The sequence below is a fragment of the Triplophysa rosa genome, linkage group LG7, assembly GCF_024868665.1.
Source record: "Triplophysa rosa linkage group LG7, Trosa_1v2, whole genome shotgun sequence".
NCBI lineage: Eukaryota > Metazoa > Chordata > Actinopteri > Cypriniformes > Nemacheilidae > Triplophysa > Triplophysa rosa.
Window position 1 is genome coordinate 12,807,891 of NC_079896.1, and position 25,401 is coordinate 12,833,291.

Sequence of the window (25,401 nt, forward strand, 5' to 3'; positions counted from 1 at the left end):
CGTCTCTACGCGTCTTTGCATTGACTTTGTATGTAATTTACTCACGCAAAACGCTTAATTCGCGTTTGGTGTGAACCCAGTGTTAGGCCCAATCCCATTTCTACACCTTACCCCTACACTTTTGTTTATGTTAAACTTAATGTTGTGTTCAGTTTCTTGTCTTGAATACTTGAAACGTTTATAAAAAGTTGCTAAATTTAGCTAATGTAACGCATAACTGATTGCATGATAGAACAGCATTATATACAACTGCAAAAAAGTCTAACCAGGGCAGTCTCCGGAATGCAATCACGAACCGGGGGAAGCAACTCGGTTGCTCCGATCTTCTGACCAATGCGGCGAACGCCCTCCGATTCCCCACCCGGACAGAGGGAGAGATTCACCGAATGCGATCACAAACACCGGGTTAATCAAAAACGAGCTACGCCTTGTAAAATGTAAAAACGCCCATTTTCAATGCAATATTTTATGCTGATATCATCATTTGTAATAGAAAAAATGTTAATAAGAAAACTGCAAAACTGAACATTTTCAATTATTTTTCATTTTCAACAATGAAACATTTTCATTAGTGCACTCAAGTTTCTTGTTGATAGTCATTTCCAATTAACGGTAGAGAGTCGGACTCGTGACCAGAAGGTTGCCGGTTCGATTCTCAGGGCCGGGGGTAATGACTGTGGTGCCTTTGAGCTGCAGTGATAGCTGCTCACTGCTTCTGCCAGATGACCTTGTAACAATGCGACACACACCCAGGTCTGATCAACCTGCGGTGGGCCTCCCTTGGCTGAGGGTGTCTTGTGATAAAGGGCCGAAACACCCAATGAGGCTGAGGTACACAACTGACGATGTGTTGCATTGATGGGAACCATAAAAAGGGCATTATCAGCAGCACCTCACCAAAAGGCATCTTTCACTCAGGATAATGTGATGAAATTGGGACACACAACTCATGAGATGTCGCTCTGATAATGGCAAGGAAAGGTAAGTATTCTATGTATTTCTATAATAATTTATCCCCCAAACACAGAGGATGCCTACCCGACGAACCAGTGAAACCTCAGACCTCCTTTCCTCTATTCATATTCTTGATTGCTCCCACCTTCATAAGGTGTGGGAAATATCCTATTGGGCAATTCAACTGTGCTGAAATAGTGGGATTATAACAACTAGTCCTATTAAGCAAATCCAAACACTAATAATCAGATATATAGTTTAGAAGATAACTTTTCGATTTTTTTATTGTTTTGTTTCCTTTGGTCTGATTTGCATTTGTTTGGTTTTGATTCTACTCCTGTTATTATTTTATGTAATTTGCTTGTACATCACTTTGGGCAACCCTGGTTTGTATAAAATGTGCTTTAAAAATAAACAAACAAACAAAAACAAACAAACAAACTGTGGCAACCCATGCATAGGGGCATCTTTAAAAGAAGCCTCTGGTGACTTTTTTAAAATAAAACATCTACAAAGCAAGGATATTGCCCACCATCTGTCCAGCATGTCTGCAACTATCGAGTAAATGGCGGGTGTTGGTGAACGAGACGAAATTGCAGGGAAAGAAAAGCAACAGATCTTAATCGTCACACTCACCACCATAACCTCAGTGAGGGAGCCGGTGCCTGGCGAGAGAGGGTGTGTAAACATCCCCTGGAGGAGTGCGTGTAGCTGATCTTCAGCAGGGTAATGACCAGTCAGAGGAGGAGCTGATGTCACAATAGAGTTGAACCATATCAATGTCAAACACTCAGACGTATCGGAGACACCAGGGAGGGCATGATAAACAAGGCCGATATCACTGGCGGGTGACTGATCTCTCTATCATATCTTGTCTCTTCCCTCTCATCATTTCTCATACCTTCGGTAGACTTTTTATAGGAATTTCTGTCAACAAGTTCTGGGGCATAATTTGTTGATGTTCAGATAAGGAATTGCTTTGTGACCTCTCTGTTGTCAACTTTGACAACACAGTATTTAATCATTTATAAAGTACAGGGTTTTTCCATTTTCTACAAATGAGCTCATATGGACATCCGAGGTTTCTGAGCCAATTCATGGTCATTTTCAATGCAATATTTTATGCTGATATCATCATTTGTAATAGAAAAAATATTAATAAGAAAACTGCAAAACTGAACATTTTCAATTATTTTTCATTTTCAACAATGAAACATTTTCATTAGTGCACTCAAGTTTCTTGTTGATAGTAATTTCCAATTAACAGTTTGGGTAGTTGTGGCCTAGGTTATGGTGGTGAGTGTGACGATTAAGATCTGTTGCTTTTCTTTCCCTGCAATTTCGTCTCGTTCACCAAGACCCGCCATTTACTCGATAGTTGCAGACATGCTGGACAGATGGTGGGCAATATCCTTGCTCCGGTAGACTTTTTATAGGAATTTCTGTCAACAAGTTCTGGTGCATAATTTGTTGATGTTCAGATAAGGAATTGCTTTGTGACCTCTCTGGTACAGTTAGCCATATGTCAACTATCTCAAAGTCTTTTCTTAAACATAATGTATTTTTGTGGTAAATGTGTAAGACATTTATAATGATAAATAATGATAGTGCTTATTGTTTCGCAAATGTACAAGGAAACAGGAAACAGTGGAGCAGCCTACTGTTGCTATGGTTACCACCACAAGCGGATACTGAAACATTTTGATAATCATGTTCTTAAATATAGTCTAGTTTATATCCTTTAGTTCAGGTCTGACCCACAATTCCTTCATGTCTGTCCTTACCTTTCATATCATCCCTCATTTATGATGCACTTTCTTATATATGGATACACTGGCCCAGAACAAAATAAAATACATTTACAGTGTAGTTTTTACATTTCATCTCATTAAGACAGAAACCTTTTCTGGGCCATTGAGCTCAGTTGTAATCCTTGGCAAATAATTCGGGGTTTTTTTGTAATCCGGTTATCCTTAATCGAAAGATGCCCATTCATCATCTTTTGTCAACAAACCCGCACATCTCAAAAGAACACAGGCAGTTACACAACAGTCCTTGTATCAAACACATACAGTAAAAACGTCTTGGTTACGGATGTAACCTCAGTTCCCTGATGGAGGGAACGAGACGTTGTGTCGAGCCGACAGACGGGGGTTCGCTCTTGAGAACCTATCAATTTCTGACTAGTTTAGAAAAGGCCAATGAAATTGGCGAATGAAATTTGCATGCTGGACTCCGCCCCCAGATATCCAGGTATAAAAGGGAGACGGCGTGCTGCATTCATTCACCTTTTGGTCTGAGGAGCCTGAGCATCTGTCGACCGCTGCGGTGGGCGGCCAGCGTTGTGGCAAGAAGGACACAACGTCTCGTTCCCTCCATCAGGGAACTGAGGTTACATACGTAACCAAGACGTTGTGTCGAGCCGACAGATGGGGTTCCTATGGAAAACGCCACAGCGCTGTGCCGCGTCACAATCTCTAGCGGAGCAACACTGACTGGCCTGGGTGAGTCAGATGTGAGCACTAGCGTAAAATTGTAACCGTCCAGTGGAGAGGTAGGGGGTCCCAGAGCTTTTCAGGAAAAGGTGGGAAGCCCCTGCCACCGGCCGTCACGGGCGGAGGCCTTGATTCTCTAACAGTGAGAAGCCGCCCGGTAAGCATTAATCCCCCCCGGGGGAAAAACGCTACAGAGACCACTATCCTACCATCGGGAGGAATTAGTGGAGACACCACATGGTCTCACCATCAGGGGAGAACTCATGGGAAAATGTGCGGGCTGAAGGAGTTAACCGCAGGGTGAAGGTCCACCTAGGGAGGTCATGGGTTGCTGAGTTGGGAACCATACATGAGGGTACATCAGACGAAACCGCCCATGGAGGGGGGGTTACCACGTCTGGAGCACTAGGTCCGGTTAGAGCTATGTGGTAAATAACTCAACTGTTCCCCGGCCTAAGGGGGCAGGGCTGTTCTGCCCAGCCTGCCCCCACGAAGGTGCTTAGTGATGGATGGAATGCCTGAAGGGAGGCGGAATAGCCTGACCCCCTAAGGAAGGGGGGAAGGGCTTTCACAGGCCTTTCACATGTTGCCCTGCAGGACACGGGCTAACACCGGTTCCACGCGTAGGTTATAGAACCTCGCGAAGGTGTTGGGCATAGCCCAACCCGCAGCTCTGCAGATGTCTGCCAGAGAGGCGTCCTGAGCCAGTGCCCATGAGGAGTGTGCCTCACTCCTAATGGGCAGGGGCGATCTTGAGATCGGTATGCCGTAGCAACGGCATCCACGATCCAGTGCGCCAGCCTCTGTTTGGAGACAATCCTCCCCTTCTGCTGACCTCCAGAACAGACAAAGAGCTGCTCAGAGCTTCTGAAACTCTGCGTGCGGTCCAAGTAGAGGTGCAGTGCGCATACTGGACACAACACTGATAGGGTTGGGTCTTCCTCCCCAGTGGGGAGCGCCTGCAGGTTCACCACCTGGTCTCTAGGGGGAGTGGTGGGAACATTTGGCACGTAGCCGGGCCGGGGGCTCAGGATAACGTGAGAATCACCGGGCCCGAGTTCTAGGCAATCTGTGGACACGGAGGGTGCTTGTAGGTCCCCTACCCTCTTGGAGGTGAGCGCCATCAGGAGAGCCGTCTTTATCTTGAGGTGAGAAAGAGTGGCAGCTCCGAGGGGCTCGAAGGGGGGGCCTCTTGAGGCTCGCCACCTAGGTCACAAGAGGGTACGGAGCGCGGATGAGGCGGTCTCCTTCTTGCGCACCTTAGGAAGCTAATGACCAGGTCATGCTGTCCTAGGGGCTTCCCAGCAACTGGGTCATGATGAGCAGCCGTAGCGGCAACATACACTCCCAGTGTGGAGGGGGGAGAGGTTATTCTCCAGTCTCTCTTGAGGAAGGGACAGCACGTTCCCGATCGAGCAACTTCGCGGGTCTTCTCTTCGAGAAGAGTACCAGGACGAGAAGAGGCGCCACTTATGGGCGTATAGCCGCCTAGTGGCCGAGGCCCGAGCCTGAGTGACGTCCCAACCACCGCAGGGGGCCACTCAGGATCTCCTCGTCCGGTCCAGACATGGAAGTTCCAGGGTTCTGCCTGGGATGCCGTTACGTGCCCTTCCACTGGGAAAGCAGGTCCTTCGCCAGGGGGATCGGCCAGGGGGGAGTTGTTGTCAAGAGCCTTATCTCCGAGAACCAAGTCTGGTTGGGCCAATAGGGCACAACTAGTACCACTTGATGCTCCTCTTCCCTGGCCTTGCACAAGACCTGTGCAATGAGGCTCACTGGGGGGAAGGCCTACTTCCGCTTACCCCACGGCCAGTTGTGCGCTAGGGTGTCCGTGCCGAGGGGTCCCTCGGTCAGGGAGTACCAAAGCGGGCAATGGGAGGAGTCCGGGGAGGCAACAGGTCCCCCTGTGCCTGGCCGAACTGCTCCCATATGAGCCGGACTGCGCGGGGATGGAGTCGCCACTCTCTGCGAGGCATTGACTGACGAGAGAGCGCATCGGCTGTCTGGTTCAGGTCGCCTGGGATATGTGTGGCTTGCAGGGAGCTGATCACCTGCTGACTCCACAGGAGGAGGCGTCGGGCGAGTCGTGTTAGCTGCCGTGAGCGAAGGCCACCCTGTCGATTGATATACGCCACGGCAGTTGTGCTGTCCGACCGGACCAGCACGTGCTTGCCCTGCACGAGAGGCTGCAGCCTCTTCAGTGCAAGTAGCACAGCCAACAACTCTAGACAGTTGATATGCCAACGCAGGCGGGGGCCCGTCCACCGCCCTGACACTGCGTGCCCGTTGCACACGACACCCCAACCCTGCAGGGAGGCAGCCGTCGTCCCACGACGTGCCTTGAGACCTGCCCTAGGGGGACGCTGTCCACCAAAAAGGTCATTGAAGACCAGGGGGTTAGGGTGCGTCGGCAGAGAGGCGTGATGACCATACACCTGCTGCCGGTGTGCGCTCTCCAGGGAACCCGACTCTGTAGCCAGTGTTGGAGCAGTCGCATGTGCATCAACCCGAGGGGGACCACCCCCACCGAGGATGCCATGTGCCCAGGAGCCTCTGAAATTGTTTCAGGGGGACCGCTGACTGCCTGAAGTGTTTCAGGCAGTTCAACACTGACTGAGCGCGCTTTGAGTCAGTCACGCTGTCCTGGAGACAGAGTCGAGTTCCATACCGAGAAAGATGATGCTCTGCACAGGGGAGAGCTTGCTCTTTTCTCGGTTGACCTGTGATCCCAACCGATCTAGGTGCCGGAGCACTAGGTCCCTGTGTGTACACAACAGATCTCGCGAGTGTGCCCAGATGAGACAGTCGTCGAGATAGTTAGTACCCGCACACCTCTCTCCCCTAGGGGAGTGAGGGCGGCTTCCCCGATCTTCGTGAAGACTTGTGGGGACAGGGACCGACCGAAAGGGAGGACTCTGTACTGATATGCCCGCCCTCGAAAGCGAGACATGACAGTAAGTGTCCTTCAGGTCGATTGCCATGAACCAATCTTGATATCTGTTAGACGCCAGGATGCGCTTCTGCGTGAGCATCCTGAACGGCAGCTTGAGTAGGTGCTTGTTCAGGGTACGCAGATCTAGCAACCCCCCTTTTTGGGGACAATGAAGTACGGGCTGCAAAACCCATTGAACATCCCGGCTAGAGGGACGAGCACGATCGCTTTCTAAAGGTGTGGTGACCCTGGCCCAAAGTACGGGAGCATCCTAGCCTCTGACTGAGGTTGAGAGGATGTCCTGAAGACGGATCGTATCCCCGTAGCCACCGTGACGGTTTGGGGGCTCTAGTCAGGCTCCCAGGGACCGAGACAGGGGCTAGGGGTATGATCTGCTTCATCGACCTCCCGGGGGGTGGTTCGATGGCGAGCAGTGCAGATCCCTTGCCATGGGGAGGCCCCCGGGGAGGAGATCGGCTCTGCTGCTTACCTGCCTGGCGATGATGTAGCACTGTGGATTGATAGTGCTGAGGGCTACTGATTATCCTCGACATTGGGTCTCGCCATGACGCAACGTCGAGTTGCCGAACACCATCATGTAGAGGGTGAGAGCGGCTGTGATAAACACCCAGAGAGAGAGGAAACTCTTAAGAGAGTGGGCTGTTGGGACGGGGCAGGAACCGTCCCGGATCGATCACCCAGCGATGGAATGGCTGGGGTCGGGCCCGATGGTATTCTCGATCTCCCTGGGGTCTTCCCATTAGGGCCGCTTCTGCTTCCGCCGCGGCCGCTGACGGGGCGATGGTCTCCTCTTCGATGTCCCTTCCGGGGGGGCGCCTGAGGGGGGGGGCGCCAGAGCCAGAGGGCGTCGAAGAGGACCAGGGCTGCTGGGAAGCAGACGGTGCACGAGACTCGACGGCCGAGGCGGCCGAGTCGCGGCGAGGGAGGATATGCTTGATATCCTCTGTCTGCTTCTTTACTGTCGAGAACTGCGGCTCGACAGTATCACCAAACAGCCCCCCCCCTTGCGAGATGGGTGCGTCGAGAAAGCGGAGACGCCCAGGGGAAAGTCGCTGCAGGAAGGGACCGTCTGCTGCACCACGTCATAAGATTCCAGCAGTAATCCGGCGTAGAGATTGAAGTCTCGAAGTTGATCAGTGTTAAGGCTCCGAAGAACAAAAGGTGAATGAATGCAGCACGCCGTCTCCCTTTTATACCCGGATATCCGGGGGCGCAGTCCGGCATGCAAATTTCATTCGCCAATTTCATTGGCCTTTTCTAAACTAGTCAGAAGTTGATAGGTTCTCAAGAGCGAACCCCCATCTGTCGGCTCGACACAACGTCGAAAGACCGACAGAAAGGGAACTGAGAATTTATGGTACATTTATTTAGTGTCATCAGAGTAGTTATCATACTACTAATTTACATTTCATTATTACCACAAGTGCTAAAATCCATTAGTTGTCTGTACTGATTGACAGGTACAATCTTCTAAAATGCCTGCGCTTCAAAATTTTCATTTAAGTTAAGTCCACATGAATATTCCTGAATATTATTTGAACTAACAAGATTAGGCTGGACTTCCTGTCTTTCTGATTTTGCATAGTAATTAGTAAATATTAATTACGTTCCAAGTGACTAGCAAATATGTTTTTATCTTTAATAAATGAGGACTTGTACAACTGTCCAGCTCTCTCAAATCTTCCTAAAACATATTTGTATATTTTCAGCTTCTGTTTGTATATTTTCAATTTATTCTCACCCTTCTGTTTTTCTATTATATCTCTTACTATTTATGTGAGGTTGCTTTCTGATATAATCCTTGTACGATGGATGAGGAGGACATTCTGTTGCGTGCAGGGTTGGCTATTTTAGTCTAAAATGTTAGAAAATGTCTGCAAAAATAAATTAGCATACAATTTAGCATGAGTTATGGAGAGGAATAGCAGAAAGTCATGTCCTGAATGTAAATTTGATGTGGAGTTGGGGATGGACAGTGTTGTGCAAGTTACTTACAAACTGTAATACATTACAGATTACTTGTTACTGTTATTTAAAAGTAATCCCTTACCTTGCAATATTACTGTCTCAGAATTGTAATACGTTACATGACTCCTGTATAAATTTTGAGTTACTTTCACCAAAATAACTACAGAAGTAGAACTTAACATTCTAAAATGACAAAATGTCTTTGTATTTTTGTATTTTCAAAATACGAAATACTTTTTGCCAATCAACTTCTTTATTAGACTGTTGATTTCTTGAATTAACCAGGCTATACAAAAATAAATACAAAAAATACTAAGATTAAATGCATTTAAATACTATTACAAAATAATAGTATTTTGTATTTCAAATGGATGTATTTGAAACACTGCCCATCCATGCAGTCTAAGAATTTTCAGTTGCTAACATTCTACCAAATATCTTTGTGTTCAACCGAACAAAGAAATGTATACAGGTTTGAAACAACTAGAGGGTGAGTAATCCATAACAGAATTTTCATTTTGGGTGAAGTGTCCCTTTAAAAAGATCCCATGTGCTCGAGGCCACGCACGGAAATGGACGAGAAACGTGTTTTCTCTTTAGACATGCAAAAAAATGGTTAAATGTATTGCATATGTATAATGTGTACAAGCACGTCAATGTTTTAGTTGTTCTAGACTGCGTATAGCGCTGCTCAAACGTGATCAAAACATAATTCGGATGCATTGTCTAATACCACCGCTATATTTTCCTGGTTGAGCTGTGCTCCCGCGTCCCTCCCTGTACTGTAGCCTGCCTGTCAGACACTCGTTCCCACACTTTTGAGAACGGGTCTGGTCCTTTTGTTGCCAGGTATTCATACAGTATGAATACACATTAAGAATATCATAATTTAACATCTATCCTTAGAATATAAATAAACATTTTGGCGGCCGCAGTACATTAGGAAAGTAGCCCAAAAACCCGCAACACGCGGCTCCATAATTTTTTCCCGCAACTGCATTTTCAAAATAGCCCAATTGTGCGCTAAAACAGCGACCCTGGCAACACTGGCGCTAGGGCTTACAGTGAACCGGGCGGGGCCAATAGCCTCGGACCTTTAGCTCAGAGGCTGAAATCATGCCGCGTTACAATACAAAATGCAAAGTTCCACCAGCCAGAGGGACATGAATGACACCACACACGTCTATTCACGAACAGGAACTAGAACGTGCTTGCGGGATTTTTGACTTGTTAATGTCTCGCGGGCGAAAAGTTGTTGTAACGCAAGCGTTACTGAACATGTACCGAAAATTTATTAGTAATGCCTTACACTACTGTGTTACAGCAAAAAGTAATACGTTACTGTAATACATTACTTTTGTAACGCATTACTCCCAACACTGGGGATGGAGGAGGGTAATTTACACTTGAGCAATGTGATAAGCTGCTGATAGCTGAATGAATTTAACACGGAAGCTGTGATAGCGTCATATTTTATAGGTAGATGTGAATCAGCTGATGCAAGCTTGACTCACGTGACCTGGCAGAACACGCTACACACTTGATTGATTGTTAAAACAACCATTTATGACATTTTAGCTGATTGCCACTATAGTAAAAAGATTTATAAACTGGCCAAATCATGTCAACAGGTTGGTATGATATTTAAATTTAGAGGTCAGAAAATACCATTAGCCTAGTATAAAAACAATGGGATGTCCTTGCTAATATATGGAAATAATCCTTTGTGTGTGTGAAGGAAGGAGAGAAAAGATGTGACAGGGACAGACAGTGAGAGAGACAGAGTTGAGTCCAGGAATTACACCCCAGTCAATTAGTGTGACATACGCTGACAGAGAAAGCACACAAAACAAAGCTTGTGGCCACAGTTTTGCCTTACTAGTGAAAATCTAATTTAACAGCGTCCTTGTCATAGCAAGTTATTCCATCACTCCCGTGGAGAGAAATTGAAAGGTTTGGCAGAGATCTTGTATCATTTCTGGCATAAAAGATAGGCTACTAATATAAAAGAATGGTGCAGTCACATAGCTATAGCAACTCTTAAGGTATGTTATAATAGCCTTCTCACATTTTTGAGGAGCAGGCTACGTTTCCATGACTTTCTAAGACATGAAGTTCTCAGTGGAAAAAGAATAAGATAATTACTAGATTTTCTCTTTAGGTAATACATAAAATCTACTCAAAACTGAGTAGCAAGGGGACCTGCAGTACTAAACAGTACTTACAGTACTAAATATGTTATCGTGAATATTAAAAGGTGTTGGTTGCTTGTTGATAAGAATTTGCCAATAGTGTCTCGTATGGCTTTAACCGACTATCTGTATAAATGTAAACAACATGAAATATGAACTTACATTTGACTTAAAGAAGTGACTTTTGGCATTTCATGCCTCCTCAAAGCCAGGGGTTTCACTCTTTGTTCAACTTATCTTTGTGACTTTGTGCCTGAATCCTCCATAACTTGCAATAAGTAGTCATGATCCTGCGTAGGAGGCAAGAAGTGTGTTCTTTAAGGCTTATATCCTTCCAGAAAGGTGTTAAGAGTTTCTCCATGCTCACCTTTTCTACCTAATCGGGTCCGTCAGACTTGTGCACACTCGCTGGATTATGAGGGATTTCGGCATCACTACCTTAAATAAATGAAGTCTGGACCAGGTGAATGAGCAGCGACATGCCTGGGTGGTGGCTTCATCGCTTCAAGCAGAAAAGAGTTTGGATTAATGAAGCCGAGTCTAGACTGTGCTTAGCAGCTGTCCTTCCTTCCGCGGCTGCGTACAGGCTCATTACAGGATAAAATGTCAAGGGGTTTTGAAATATTCAATGAGCGAGGACAGATATCCAAGTCAGGACCTGGAAGATGTCACACACAGACAATGACAGAGACATCAGGAGCCAGGTGGCGTGACAACTCTGGAAATTGGCAGGGATCTGTTGGCCTGCTAAGGGGCTCAAAAAAAAAAGGAAGAGACAGTGTGACAGCCGGGCTTGCTGACCTTTTTAATAGGGCTTAATAAAGACTAGCAACTAGTCAGGCTTTAAACGGGAGGGTCTTGAAGAATAAGTGTTAATGAGACGAATTTGTTTGGAACCTGAACCTTTGACCAGAACTGGATTACACAGAGACTATGATTTATATAGTATAAAACCCCCCATTTCACTGTGAATGAAATGCTTTACTGTCTGATTTCCTAAAGACTGCTAACCAGTTATTAAAATTCCATCAGCTTTGTTTATTTTAAGCAAAAGGACTAAGCAAATCAGACCACTATGATGGGAAGTTAAATTATTAAAAAGTTGCTGGCCTGTCTGCCCTTGCCCACAGCTACACATCAAGAAGCGGATGTTGTTTAGAAATGTCCAAAAGGAAGCTCCCATTTAACACATAAGAACCAAAATGCCCTCAAGTGGGATTTCAAGATGTCATCATTTTCCTTGCTTTTTGATGTTACAGTAGTCTGTGACATCATTTATTTTACGGAAGAAACAAAGCTATCTTATTTACAAGAAAATTTCTTGAAATTTCCTCAACCATCATTTTCGAAATATTTAACTGTTATTTCCCATTTGTCACTGATATACAAATGCTGCATTTACTGTATAGTGTTTCCACAGTCCCCTGATCAGTGTGTGCATATTACATGTAGACAAATGACCAGAGCTCATTAAATAAACATATATTTAAGGGGATGAAGTCAGTGAAAAAAAGGGAAGGAACATGGTTTGATCCAAAGTAATGGTGTGGCACTTTAATATATATATATTTTTTTTAGTAAATAAAAATCTCTCACTCAAATTTATATTGTTGTGCTCTAAATCTTTACCTGACCCTGGCTGTCAAGCTAGAAACCACCATAAAAAGTCTATATCAGTCTATATTCTAAGTAATTTGTCATACTGTATATAGCCACGGAAGAGAAAAAAATTAAAAAGATCATTCCAAATTTTCATTTCCAATCCGCATTTCTACATGTATTTTGGCCATTCCAGTCCAGTGGATGTTGAATTTCAAAAAAATCAAATCTCAGGAGTGACATATAGTCATCCAACAGCACGACAGCATGACAAGACACATGAAAACTGTGATAAAAATTACTTTAAGGCTAATAAAATTTGAACTTTTCCTAAATACATGTAGGCAAATATTGCTGTTGTTTTGCTTAAAAGTGAATATTAGCTTGTTTTCTTTGCAGTATCGGAGGTATGAAAAATACAAAGCATATTTTCTGTTATTTTGACCTGTTTCTCCAGTATTAATTTTCTGCAAATAAATGCAAATAGAAAATAAATATTGTTAGTAGTTCACAGAATGAAACAAAAATGATAATTTTACCCTAACACATACCTTTAAATAGTACATTTTAAATGGTCTCTTAATTTCTTCCGCAGCTGTATATTTGTCTATTATTTTGAGTCCAAAAATAACACGTTGCCCTTCCTCCTAATAGCAGGGGAATTTATTATATTTCCTATGAATGTTAACATTTTTGTAAGTTGTTTACACTAAAACCAAAAATTTGCATTCTAGACCCTGTAGTGCGGGTTTGGTATTACATGAGGGTCAGTAAATCATGAAGGACTTTCATTTTTTTAGTGAACTGTCCTTTAAGCCATATGCCAATAACAGGCTATTGGCTATTTGGGTAAAATACCCCAAGATTTAAGTTTGGCGACCCTCTGTGACTTTAAAATCAATAGAACTTTATATCAATAGATCTTTGGTAAAAATGTCACACAAGATGTATAGAGCACAGCCCAGTGGCAGAGTGACATGTGACAATTTAATGCTAAACTTGCATCACATGACAGCAGTTTGAAGTTATAGCTGCACTCAGTGACTTTGATTGGAGGTTGCTGGGTGGGTGTTTGTAGGGAGTGGGGGGGCTTGTTGGTTGTGGTTCGGGGCATTTCATTTGTTGGGACTGTGTGGGTCTGGTCTGGTTGGTCTTGTTTTGTGGTCGATGTCGGACAACAGAGGAATAAAGTTAATTATGGCATTACTATTTTTCCTGGTTGTTGTCTGTTGTCTGTTGTTGATCGCGGAATGGGACCGGGTTGGACCTGCACGGTTTCGGCGGGTGGGGCTTCCTGGGTCGCGGCTCGTGGGCTCTCCCTGTTCTTCGTGGACGTTGCTCGGTGGCTTTGGTCGGGGTCACTGAGTGCAGCTATGACACGTCAGAGGAGATCTGGCCCTCCCGGCTGGTTTCTCCCGAGGTTTTTTTCTCTCCATTTATTCATCATTGGAGTTTTGGTTCCTCGCCACAGCAGAGCAGTGCAGTGTTGGCTTGCTCACCGGGAGACTGCATTTATTTATTTATTCATTTATTTATTAGATATTATTTATTATAATGATCTTGCTTGGTCTATAAACACCATGCACTGTGCTGTGTTTTACCTTTCTGTGTTTTTCTTATTTGCTCCTGTAAAGCTGCTTTGGAACAATCCACATTGTGAAAAGCGCTATATAAATAAAATTGAATTGAATTGAATTGAACATGTGGCTTTTGTACCAGGATTGTGTGAAAAACTAACTGCTGCTCATACCCCTCATGACTTCAATGAGCATTTGAAAGTAAAACGAGAGAGAGAGAGGCCTAGAAGTGGAGCCATGAGCCTGACATAAACCAGCTTTCCCTATTGACAGTGTGCATATGAATCTGCAAAAAACACATATTTCTACAGGCTGGCACTCTTGCCTGAGGGTTTGTTTACTGTACTTCTCTCCACACTTCTCTGGTTTTCTCCTTCCCACATTCTATCGCTTTGTTTATGGACCATTACATCTTTCGCACCTCACACTGTCTCTCCGCGGTGAAGAAAGCACAACATGGTAATGACCAGACGGATTCCCCCCAACCTACCCCCACCACACCCCCAGCTTTCTCAATCTCTCTGTTGGAGGGATGAATCAAGGCTAAAGCACACTAGCAGTTTATAATGAGTGTTCCTCCAGGGGGCTGGTCATGGGACTTACCCAAAGTGAAATTATTCTTCTTCCTCAATTTATGCAGCAGAAGAAACGAACCGTTTGAGCACATCTGCCACTTGCCATATATGCATCTCGCCCTTCGAAGGGAACTCTCGTGGATAGCCCAGGAATCACTTCCTGCATTTCGAAAGCATGCGTGTCGCATGTATTTAATATTCCTGATTCCTCATACCCAGTCATTCCTTCACCCCGGTCAATAATGCCGCCTGGCTATTCGAGGCTCGGTGCACATAAAAGGGGGAGGTTGACCCACTTTGGAGGGTTTCCCCTACAGCTCAGCCGAAGGAAAGCTGACACAATTGGGCCACTGTGACACCAGTTCTTCTGTGATAGCTGCTGTGTCACTGTTCGAATTGTGTCAAGGCTCTTGGGGGGTCCCCTAACCAGTCTTCATAAAAATAAAAAAAACAGACGGAGCTGCCAGTACAAGCATTAATCACATGATAGTTTGGATCATTGTAGTAATTTGACCACATTACATGCATAAATGTCCTTAACATGTTGACAATCCATTAAAAGGGATCCACATGATGGAGAGATTAAAAGACATATTTCTTTGTTTTTTGCAGTGACCATGCTTTCGATCTTGCTGTTATTTTTTTTAATTTTGCGTTATAGCCTAGATTTTTTAATAAGATTTTGCCTAGGTTTGATGTCTTTCTTGCTGAGATTTCACTCATTATAAAATATCTTAAACTTATTTATAACAATAAGAATAACATGTTTTTCAAAATGTATGATAACATTTTCTTACTAATTGAGATTTTCTTGTCCTCTTATTTTCGTTATTTTTTTCTTGTCCTTTCATACTTGTTCTTTATATTATTGTAATGCGGTCCTTTTCCTTTTGTTTTGGAATATTAAAAAATAATAATTGGAGCCACTGAGGGAGAGGACGTGTCACATGCAGAAGCGTATGAGCGTTTTAAACGTGATAACTCCTGATAATGTAGCTCAAGTATATGAAATAATCCATATGAACCAATGCAGAATAAGAAAAACGAATGTCATTCCTGTGGGCAAAAGCAGAAGCCTTCTCGTCAAAGTCGGAGCTCATGTTTGCAGAAGGGACCGCAAAATAATCTCTGGGGAATGCGAAAGTTTTCTGAGGGTAAGAAAAATATTCTTGTGGAAACGCAAAAGTTTTGCAAAGGAACGCACTTATTTACGCAAATATTTAAAATATTTTCACTCCCTTTTGCTATTTTTCCACCACCTGTATGTCCCTTTAGTGGCTCAGTACCGCATCGCATCTGTTTTGACAATGTGAGATAACATCGAACATAAAGAAATACTTGCACATCAAAATTATACTAGGCTAACTGTAAAGTTTTAAGATAAACACTTTCAATATGAGAGGATCCGCACACAGCCAGTGTCTTGCTGCGATATCTCTGTACATGTCTTCATTGAACACTGTGTGGCACGCTTGAGCATGCATGGATTTTTCCGATAAAAATTACATTTTATCTTTATGAAATTTGTACAAATAATGGACAAAATTGTTTTGTTTTAGCATGATAATTTGTAAAGAAAATTGTGTTTTTAGTTGTCTAGTTTTAATGAAAAACCAGGGGACCACCGAGTTCACTATTTTAGACCTTATGAGAGGTCCCTTAAGGCTTATGAGGGGTCCGGGACCGCCCCAGCCCCCCTCAATTCGAACCCTGTGCTGTGTCAACACCAAAAGTGCGCAAATGCGTACAACTGAAGATCGCCGCACAGACATTCGATTTAATGGCATCATTTCATATTCCAGGGACGGAAATGAATGAAGGCTCGGGGGGAAGCATGCCAACCTGAGTGACAAAAATTCCCAAGATATTTAAAATGCTACCACAGAGAATTCCACGGTTTTTATCTGTTTTCGAACATTTCACGTTTAATTCTGTTCTGTGTTCTATTCTAGGCCTATTTCTATATCATATCTGGACGTACTGTATGTTCCTGGTCTCACAGAGAAGAGCAAAGTGGTATAAAAACAGCTTTGTTCCAGCGGCCATTACTCAACTGAACAAAATCAAGTCTTAGCAAAGTTGTAAAGTCTCTTTATTTATTTATTTATTTTTATTTTATAAAAATATTTTTTATCAAGTATTAGAGATGCACCGATATATCAACACAGTCTCACGAGAATTCATGACATTGTCACGAAATGTAATCTATTGATTTGTGTTCATAGACACAAATTTCCCATTTCTTTCGTGTCACTCAGGACGGATGACTTTTTTTCATGTCACCCAGCACGATAGTATAAATATATCAACAGTTTAAATATATCAAGGCAATCTGATAGGAATTCATACCTATTTTACGAGGTGGCACATTCGTATGAATTCCTACGATCTCATTTGTATGTTTTATCCTGATTTGACTTTGCTCCTGTGATGTTAGGTTTAGGGTGGGCCTTTATCATTGCTTTGCCACCTCATAAAATTTGTGCATTTTAGCAAAATTAAGCCTTTGCAGCTGTAATTTTTGAGTTTGGGGTAGGGTACGATGTTGGTTAGTAACCCCTTAAATATGTACAACTTCCTTTGATATCAGGTTATGAATGTACTGTATACACACACGTGGTCTGAAAACATGCTAAGTGACACGGAACAAGTGCGTGCTGACTGATATTGAAAAAGAGGGAAATTTGTGAATATGAATTAATGAATTCTAAATTTCTGTCATGATTGTGCCGCATCATGTCATGTTTCTCATGGTCTAGTGGCAGGATCATGACAGAACCCCATGTTTCATGTGGAGAGGGGTAATTTTGGCCCTTATGGCCTTCCATACACCCTCTCCAGTCTAGTCTCTGTTCCCGCCCTCTCGTCTCCTCATTATTGCTCGTTTATTGTTTCATGCCCTTCACCTGTTCCCCTCTTGATTTATCCCCTTTAAAATGCCCTTGTGTTTTCTGTCCTGTGCTGGTTTATTTTGATTCGTGTGGTGTAAGTCCCTGTGTCTTGTCAAGTTTAGTCTAGTGTAGTCATTTTGTAAATTATGTCAAGTGTTAACTGTAGTTCTTGTGTAAGTTTAGTTAGTCTTAGTCCTGTCTTGTCATGTTATGTTATTATATTCCCTTGTTTTGTTATGTTACCCCCCTTGTGGGTTTTTTGGTTTTGTCTTTATTATTTATTAAACGACTTGTTAACCCCTTACCCGCTGTCTGCACCTGGGTCCTCTGTCCTTGTGTTTCACCACGTTTCCTGACAATTTCATCCCTATGCCACAAACTGCCTTATCAGGCAATTTTTGTTACTGGCCGATATTTTAAAAACAGCCGATATATCCTGTTTATCAAAATAGATCAGGAAAATGCAATGAATTTGTGTTCTGTATATAGAAAATGTTTGATGTTAAAAACTAATAGCCATTATATGAATTAACATTCAGAAAGTAAAGAAATATTAATTTAATCTTCAGAATCGGTATTAGCATCAGCAGGTATCAATCTGAATAAACGGCTATCGTTATCAGTGGATACATTTTGTATCAGTGTATCTCTATTATATATATTTTTTTTTACATACTATTAAATTTGCTTATATTATTTTACAGTGCTTACTTTTTATTCCACATGGTTTTAGTGATGATGGGAAATTGTCTGTGTTGTTTGTAAAAATGTGTGTAAGATGTATGAACAAAACAATGCGAACCAAATCTACCTACGGGTACACATAAAGTAACCTGATCCTGGTATCATGTTGTGATTTAGTCACCATGGCAACATTTTAATACACTGATTCAAATGCTTTTGATTCAAACATTTGAAATAAATGGTTCTGTGTTTTACAGTATTCTACAAAACATTGCCTGTTAAAGATGAGAAAGAAATCAACTTTCTGACACTGTCAATCACACTTCTGTATATAAGTAAAACAATGCAGCGAAGAGAATGTTTTAATGCTAGACTGAATATGATACTCTATGTCAACAACCATCAACAATACTTTACCCAGCCAATTTAGCAAATGCTGTTATACATCACAAACTGTTTAAAATGCATCCATCTAATGTAAATCATCATCCAGATTAGCTGTCTTTTATTGTTAAGGTACCTTTCTAAAAAAACGGTAATGGCTCTATTCCATAATCGCATCCGAATATTAGCTTTAATGCGCAAGCCATTTTCCTACTTTCAGACCTTTTAAACGACAACCTTGTAACTAGCTGATTGAGCTCAGCACAGATGGACGCCTTGAACATTGGCCAACAAAAGGCGCAAAAAACGAATGAAAGCTGAGGAGGGAAGAGTGCCATCTGATGCTAATGGCCAAAAGTCAGTGAAGATGAGTGAACCGCTGGTCAATTCATTGGCAAAATGTACACTAATAAGAATTAAGCTCAATGCAACAAGTTCTCGCCGCTCAGCCAACGCAAACAATTTCCCTTTCAGCTAATTTACTTCTGCAGATGGACTGCCACCCATTTACAAGCTCCATAAAATACAGCCGTGTTTAACATTGACGTTAATGTACTATTAATCACAGGGTTGGGGATAATGCATCAGCAACATAATCAAATCAAATCATGTAGGGCAGGAGTCTTCAACTAAAATTGCTTGAGGTCCAGTAAACAAACCCTCCATGCCAGTCGAGGTACGGGCAATTAAATACCTAAAATCATGAATTGATGGTTTTTGGCAGACCAAAGAAATAAACATGTCTTTTCATATCTATACAACGGCAAAACAATGTCTGACAACAATATAATGAAGGAAAATGTGCAAAATGCCATAATCTCTAAACCTGCACTAAACATACATTCATTTCAACATTAACAACTTTAATAGAAAACTAAAGTGTTGTTTTCTGCTGAACTGAGATGAACAAATAGCAGCATCAAGTTGCGACTGATCATCCTCTGATAACATTTCAGCTCTTCCGGTGGCTGTTGCAGCTGAAAGGGGGTTTGTTTAATATTTTCTTTTAGTTCATGTCTTTATTTTCCTTCTAAAAGTGTTTCACACGCAGGCTCCATTCACTCTTTGACTATTTTCCCATCAGTAAAGGGCTTGTTATGTTTTCCTAAGATCCACTGTTTTCTTAGGGAACATTCGCTCGTTGTTGGGCAGTAAGTGAGTGAGGGAGGACCCGTGTAGATCGCTCCTACTAGCTTTGAGCTAATATATTTTCCGTGTCCTTACCTCGGACTGCTGCGTGTAAGTTTCTTCAAAGTGTCTCTGTCTAATTTCATAATGCCATTTAAAGTTTCCACTTTTGACAACCGCGACAGACTCCGAGCAAATGAGACAAACCGGTCTCGTGCATCTCGATGCAGGAAAAATAAATGCAAATCTCTCGACCCATTCATCTCGGAAAACATGGTTTTCAGCGTCAACTTTTCTAACTTTTGAAAAGGACATTGTTTTTCACTCACTGACAGTTACTGTATCTGTCTGCGCGCTGTGCAGCGAGTCTGTCTCGGCTCTCTTCTCTCGTCGAGACGACGTCTGAACGTGGCAACAGTGCGCATATGTTAACTGTCCGTGGCGCCGTAGGACCCAAACTGCTACTGAGCGGACCTTGATGTGCCTGGTATAAATTTGATTGCATTATAAAATAATGTTAGGCGTTTATTTATTTATTATGTCAAAAGGCTTTGAGGTCCGGACGGATGCATCTCGCGGTCCGCATCCGGACCGGAGTCCGCTACTTGGTGACACCTGATGTAGGGTTTTAGGACATCACAGAGCATAAGGAAACTGGCAATAGGACTACAGAAGCATCTCTCATCATTGCAGGTATGATAAGATTATGACAACAATGCTGTACACCTGTTTTAAAACATGTCAGTATGCTGATAAACAGCTAAAACCTATTCTGTAATGTCTGTCTTCTGATCCTTCCATATTATTGACAAAATCTCAAGGCATACTATAGATGTTTTGTCATTTTATAGAGGACAAACAAACTTTACTTGATGTTCTGTAAGTTTCTACAGTAAACTTGTCTGCGGTGCTATTGCGCTGTGAAGATACGATCAACATGTATCAAAACCTTGTTGAGCAGGTTTTATTGGATGTATGCTATATTAAGCCTGGTCTTAAATTTATTTACAAAGATCAGGGTGAGTCTACAAAGGAAATCATTTTTATGCTAATCCATCTGTATCCAAGGAGAATTCTGAAAAGCTCCTACTATTCCACTAGTTTCTACCATTCAAGTGATGATGCTAAATCGTGCTTCTCGTCTCTGAGGGTTGTTTTACATTTCATTGTGAAAAATATGTACTTGTGCATTGTGATAATGTAACCAGAACTGCAGATTTAATACACACAACTCCACAGGAAGCTGGACATAATGCAAACAGCATAACACATTAGTTTAATATCACGACACTATTAGAAAAATAATTATAGCCGAAATAGAATTGGGTTATTCGCTTGCTGTTCTTGTACTTTGTAACAAGCCTCATGAAAATCTGTAAGAGGTTTCTTGCTCTAATTTAGCTCTAAATTCCAAGAGGTAAAAATGTCATATCTTATAATACAGAGTCTGATAAAGGAAAGCGAGAGACAAAGAGAGAGAGTGGGTGTGAGTGTGTGTGTGTGTGGGCTGAGACATAAGCGGGGAGGGAAACCACAGTCCAGCGGTGTGTTCAGAGCCCCTCTCAATGTTCCACTCTGCACCTGAGTTGACAAATCTGAGATATGTCCATTAGCATATGTTCACTGGTTTTGTGCAATTTTTTGCACATCTGTGATACTGTTTTGTGTAAGTGTCTTCGTACACAACCATTCAAAGGTATTTTTGACTGTTTTACAACACTAGAGCTCTCTACAGACAGACCACAGAAGAGAAAAACAAAAGCTATTTCACGCCAAGGTAGCTCTGAGGCAATATGCTTGACTTGTGTGGGTCGCTGTAGGTGTGTGTGTTTGTCTGAGAAAGCACATGAACATACTTCCCTCTTCCCTCTTCCCTCTTCCCTCTTCCCTCTTCCCTCTTCCCTCTTCCACATCAGAATACAGAAATATAATTTGGATACTGTCATCCATCAAACATAGAGGTTGTTCCTCTCATTAAAAGTAAACAATAAAAATATCTGCAAAAAAATAGATTTAGCAGCAATGGGTTTTCTGGAATGCTTAAAATCCAATCATATTTGATTTATCACAACAATGCCTGAAAACCAACAACAGAGCTGACAGATATGTCAAGAGCAGTTGAGATTCTCTGCTGTGACATCTCCGATCAAGCAGAGAATTGCAGATTGTGATGTGCTCTTATGACACTCCATTACGTTGCATTTACTAGAAAATAGCATCAATCTCAGCCATGAATATGTTTTTAGTTTGAGGTGAAATGAAAGTGGCATGTTACTCTGGCTGAACAGCAGAAATTTCCTACCAGATCTAGGAATCCTACTTTTGGAGAGTAGTTTTGTGAAGTCACTTTGTAAGCTAATGCAACTCTTGAAACACATGAAAACAAGCAAATATGTCACATTAAATGCAAAAGTGCAGTCCAAGTGGATATTATGAGTACTGCATGGTTGAAAAAAGAAAGAAAATGAAAAAAGATGAAATGCCTGTATAGGCAAGTAGAAAATAACTGGAAAATGTTCCAATACTCCAGGAATTCAATTACTTAATGCTGAACCACAAACAGCAGTCTAGCTATTGCTCAGAATTGGAAAATGGTTGCCTACACTCCGCTGAGCTACTCTGAATAATTTGCAGGTCTGTTCTAAGCTTCACATACAATATGATGCTAATGCAGTTCACAACAAAGAAAATAAATAGTCACAATAAATAAAACCGTTTTAAAGTGAATGTAAATCTGTTTGTAATGCATGGAAACAAGAAAAGTTTGAACAAATTTCAGCACCATGGACAGAGTCACAATCCTGCGTGCGTGCGGAGCGTTGTTCTCCATATAACATTAACACTGACCCACCTCCAATGTCCGGGCGAAGTTTTTTGTCATATTCCTTTAGTAAGTTGTTTAGTATTTGCGTTGCGTCTGTCTCGTGGGTTTTGGGGGCCAACATTTGATTCACAGTTACGTCGTCGTACTCGTCATCCTCAGAAGCGACCGTTTGAGAACTAAGAAAGAAAAGAAAATGTAATCCCCAGGTCACTGTTGCGGTCATTTTTTTACTTTTGTAAAGATGTTGTGCAACAAGCAGTGAGCATGTGTTATGGGTTTCTGTCATCTATTTTGTTGTTTGTAGACGATAATTCCAAACACAACGTTTAGAGCTTTTTTGCTATATACATTTAATGTAAAACAGTTATAATACAATAAAAATCTAATAAAAATGTGGAAGCTCTTTAGTCAAACCATTATCTGAGGTAAACTGCAACTATTTTGTAAAAGCGTGGAAGGCATTGACTGTCAGCTTAATTCATTATGGAAATAGAAACCTTACAGTATAGCGCTCAATAAGAAAATAACATATCTAGACAATTCTCAATCAATAAGACCCACAGAGATGCCGTTTGGAAAGATAAGTAGATAGATAAAACGACAAATCTACCACCACTATCTATGTAAATACTGAGAAAGAGATTCCAGAGTCTTTAACTTCTGGAATCGAATGTAATATTAGACGTATTTTAAAAGTTTCGAGGTAAAAGTGCTCAGTACCCGTATCATCGTCAGATTGGTGATATTATGTGGCGTCGGAACAGACTATAGGCTAAGAATTATCAATAAGAATTTTCTAGGGTAAAACAAAATTAGCATTGTGCACAATTATGCTTTCTAAAATGAATCAATGTCGAGACAAGAGAGTAGCGACGTCACTTACCATACACGAAACACTGACAGAAGTAAGAAGTAGAGGAACAATTTGGTGGACATGTTTTAGGTGAGACTGACTCAATGTTGAATGTGGCACAGAGCGGGGACTGCACGGAGACTCCGCTGAGGAGAAAAAGGGACAGAGCCGCAGCCTTTTCTTCCAGACTCCAACTATTACCTTCAATTAAAAAACTGGAGAATAGTCTTAGGTTATAGTCCAGCGGGAACGTCGAGACCTCTTCAGGGAGTGTCCGGTGCTTACAGTTCACTTACATTGGCAATTAATCAGATCAAATAATAAAACAGCCCTCCTGCTCCTTGAAGTTGCTCTGCCTTCGATTGCACCAACAGATACACATACATACTGACGTTCACACAAAAGGCAGGGCGCAAACTTCCAAAGTGGACATCTTCAAGCCACAGATGCTTCAGCTCTCTTCAAATTACGTCATAAAGAGCAAAGTCTCTTTTTCCTGACAGTTAGGTGGGAGTTGAGATCCTGTTCGAGAACATCTTCGAGGAGAAGCGACGGTTTATGTTGGTAAATGATTATCGCGCGGACTGCATTCGAAATGGAAATTGGCGCGTAATTGCTGTAATTACTTTGCATGAGCATTGATGAGGGCGCGATTAACCCACATGATTTTCGATAATAAACCAAGATTGACGGTGAAGAAAATGTTATCAACCTATTTGAAGATTAATTAGCACGGAGATTGACGAAAACACACAAGGTGGCAGCCTGCTGATTTGTCATATACTGCTCTTGGCATTGCGCCGATGTAACTAAATTAAGTTTAGTGCCAAATATCGTTTTCTGCGCTTCTCTGTTATGGTCAATTACGTTTTCATTTGTTCATTAAAGTAACGTTTATTTTAGTTTATGGCTCCGATACATATAAGTTCTGCTTCGAATGTAGCATTTAAACGAAGTCAAGCTGCAAATATGAATCCATGTGTTGTATCCGCACCGAGGTTGCTGTATGTGATCAGGTGCACATATGCAGGATTATATTTGAGAGACAGCGCCGACATTTATCACCACAGGCAGCTCCCATTCGCCCACGCACTTCAGGAAAAAGCACGAGCCCCTTTCTCTCTTTGCTTATGCGCGCTCCCAGAATTTCTTTTTAGACTTTTCTAGAAGGTTCGATACCTGCGACACTCGTAAGAAAGCGCGAGAATCTACTTTGAATTATTTTAAAGTAGTCTTTTGTCATTTGGGGAAGAAACTGCTTTCCATCGGATTTCTTTTTTAAGTACACAAAACTACGTCGACCTATTTTCCAAGTTTTCATATGGATATGGTGTCTCCCTTAGAGAGAGCAGAGACGCCCAGGCTGCAAATGTATGATAGACTATCCTCTTGTGGTTGATTACAGTAATGCAGATAAGGAGAGCCACATACAGTCAACGGTACATTATAAATTGAACGGAGTGAATGAGTGGAATTTCAAACAGTGCATCCGATCTAGTATACTAAGGAGTAAATGACGTAATAAGAATACCGTTTGCTTCTTAACAATCTTTGATTCATCGCTATACATGTTTTACTTTTAAAATGTTTTTCAGGTTAACAGGCTTTGCACAATTTTTTATGATTTCCAGCAGTCATTTTTGCATCTGCCGATGCATAAATGTTATAAATTACAGAAAACATAATCAAACCTCCTATTTATAAGAAAATGTATTCAGTTTTAAGCAAGGTGACATTTTCTAAATAATAATATGAAAGCAATTATGTATCTCTTAAAACACTATTTATTGTATATCGCAATGTAATATTAATACTGTAATGACATGAGTGACAAAGTCTCATCTCTACACTATATGTACACTACATCTATCCGCTATGTACACTATAGTGGAATTCCGGTCCGGCACCAGGAATAGGATTCTTAGCTCTGCCTCTGCCACTCAGGGGATTAAAGGTTTAAGGTCCATTGGCATGCTGTGCATTATTGTGTGAGAGATGAGTTAAGTATATTGGAGTGGCTTACACTCGCCTTACATGTATTAAAATGAAGTAAGTCTTTCAGCAACAAAAGCATGAGATGTCAAATAAATGTCAGAGCGACTTAGACATAGATAAAGAAGCAGCATCGCTTAACATTTAGGAAGCTCAAGTGGCACATCGTATACCGTGGCAATAACAGCAAAATGGAAGATTAACAGAATACACAAATATTTAATTTGTATATTCTTTGTACGTCTTACGCTTAAAGCTGTGCCTTCCTATTGTATAGCATGATTTGACATCACAAGCTAAACACAGCAGAATATCTGATAATCCACTAGTTT

The 25,401-nt window shown here is 42.0% G+C and overlaps 1 protein-coding gene across 2 annotated transcripts in view; it reads right to left on the minus strand.

The window, feature by feature from the left end:
• Window positions 1-24,069, minus strand: part of LOC130556485 (gamma-aminobutyric acid receptor subunit gamma-3) — a 187,391-nt gene extending 163,322 nt beyond the window's left edge. For both annotated transcript variants that reach the window (XM_057337539.1, XM_057337538.1), the window contains exons 1-2: window positions 23,108-24,069; window positions 22,252-22,400 (exon numbers count right to left, since the gene is read on the minus strand). In XM_057337539.1, the coding sequence (XP_057193522.1) occupies window positions 22,252-22,400; window positions 23,108-23,160 (202 nt within the window). In that variant the 5' untranslated portion in view covers window positions 23,161-24,069. The remainder of the gene's footprint in view (window positions 1-22,251; window positions 22,401-23,107) is intronic.
• Window positions 24,070-25,401: the final 1,332 nt, after the last annotated feature.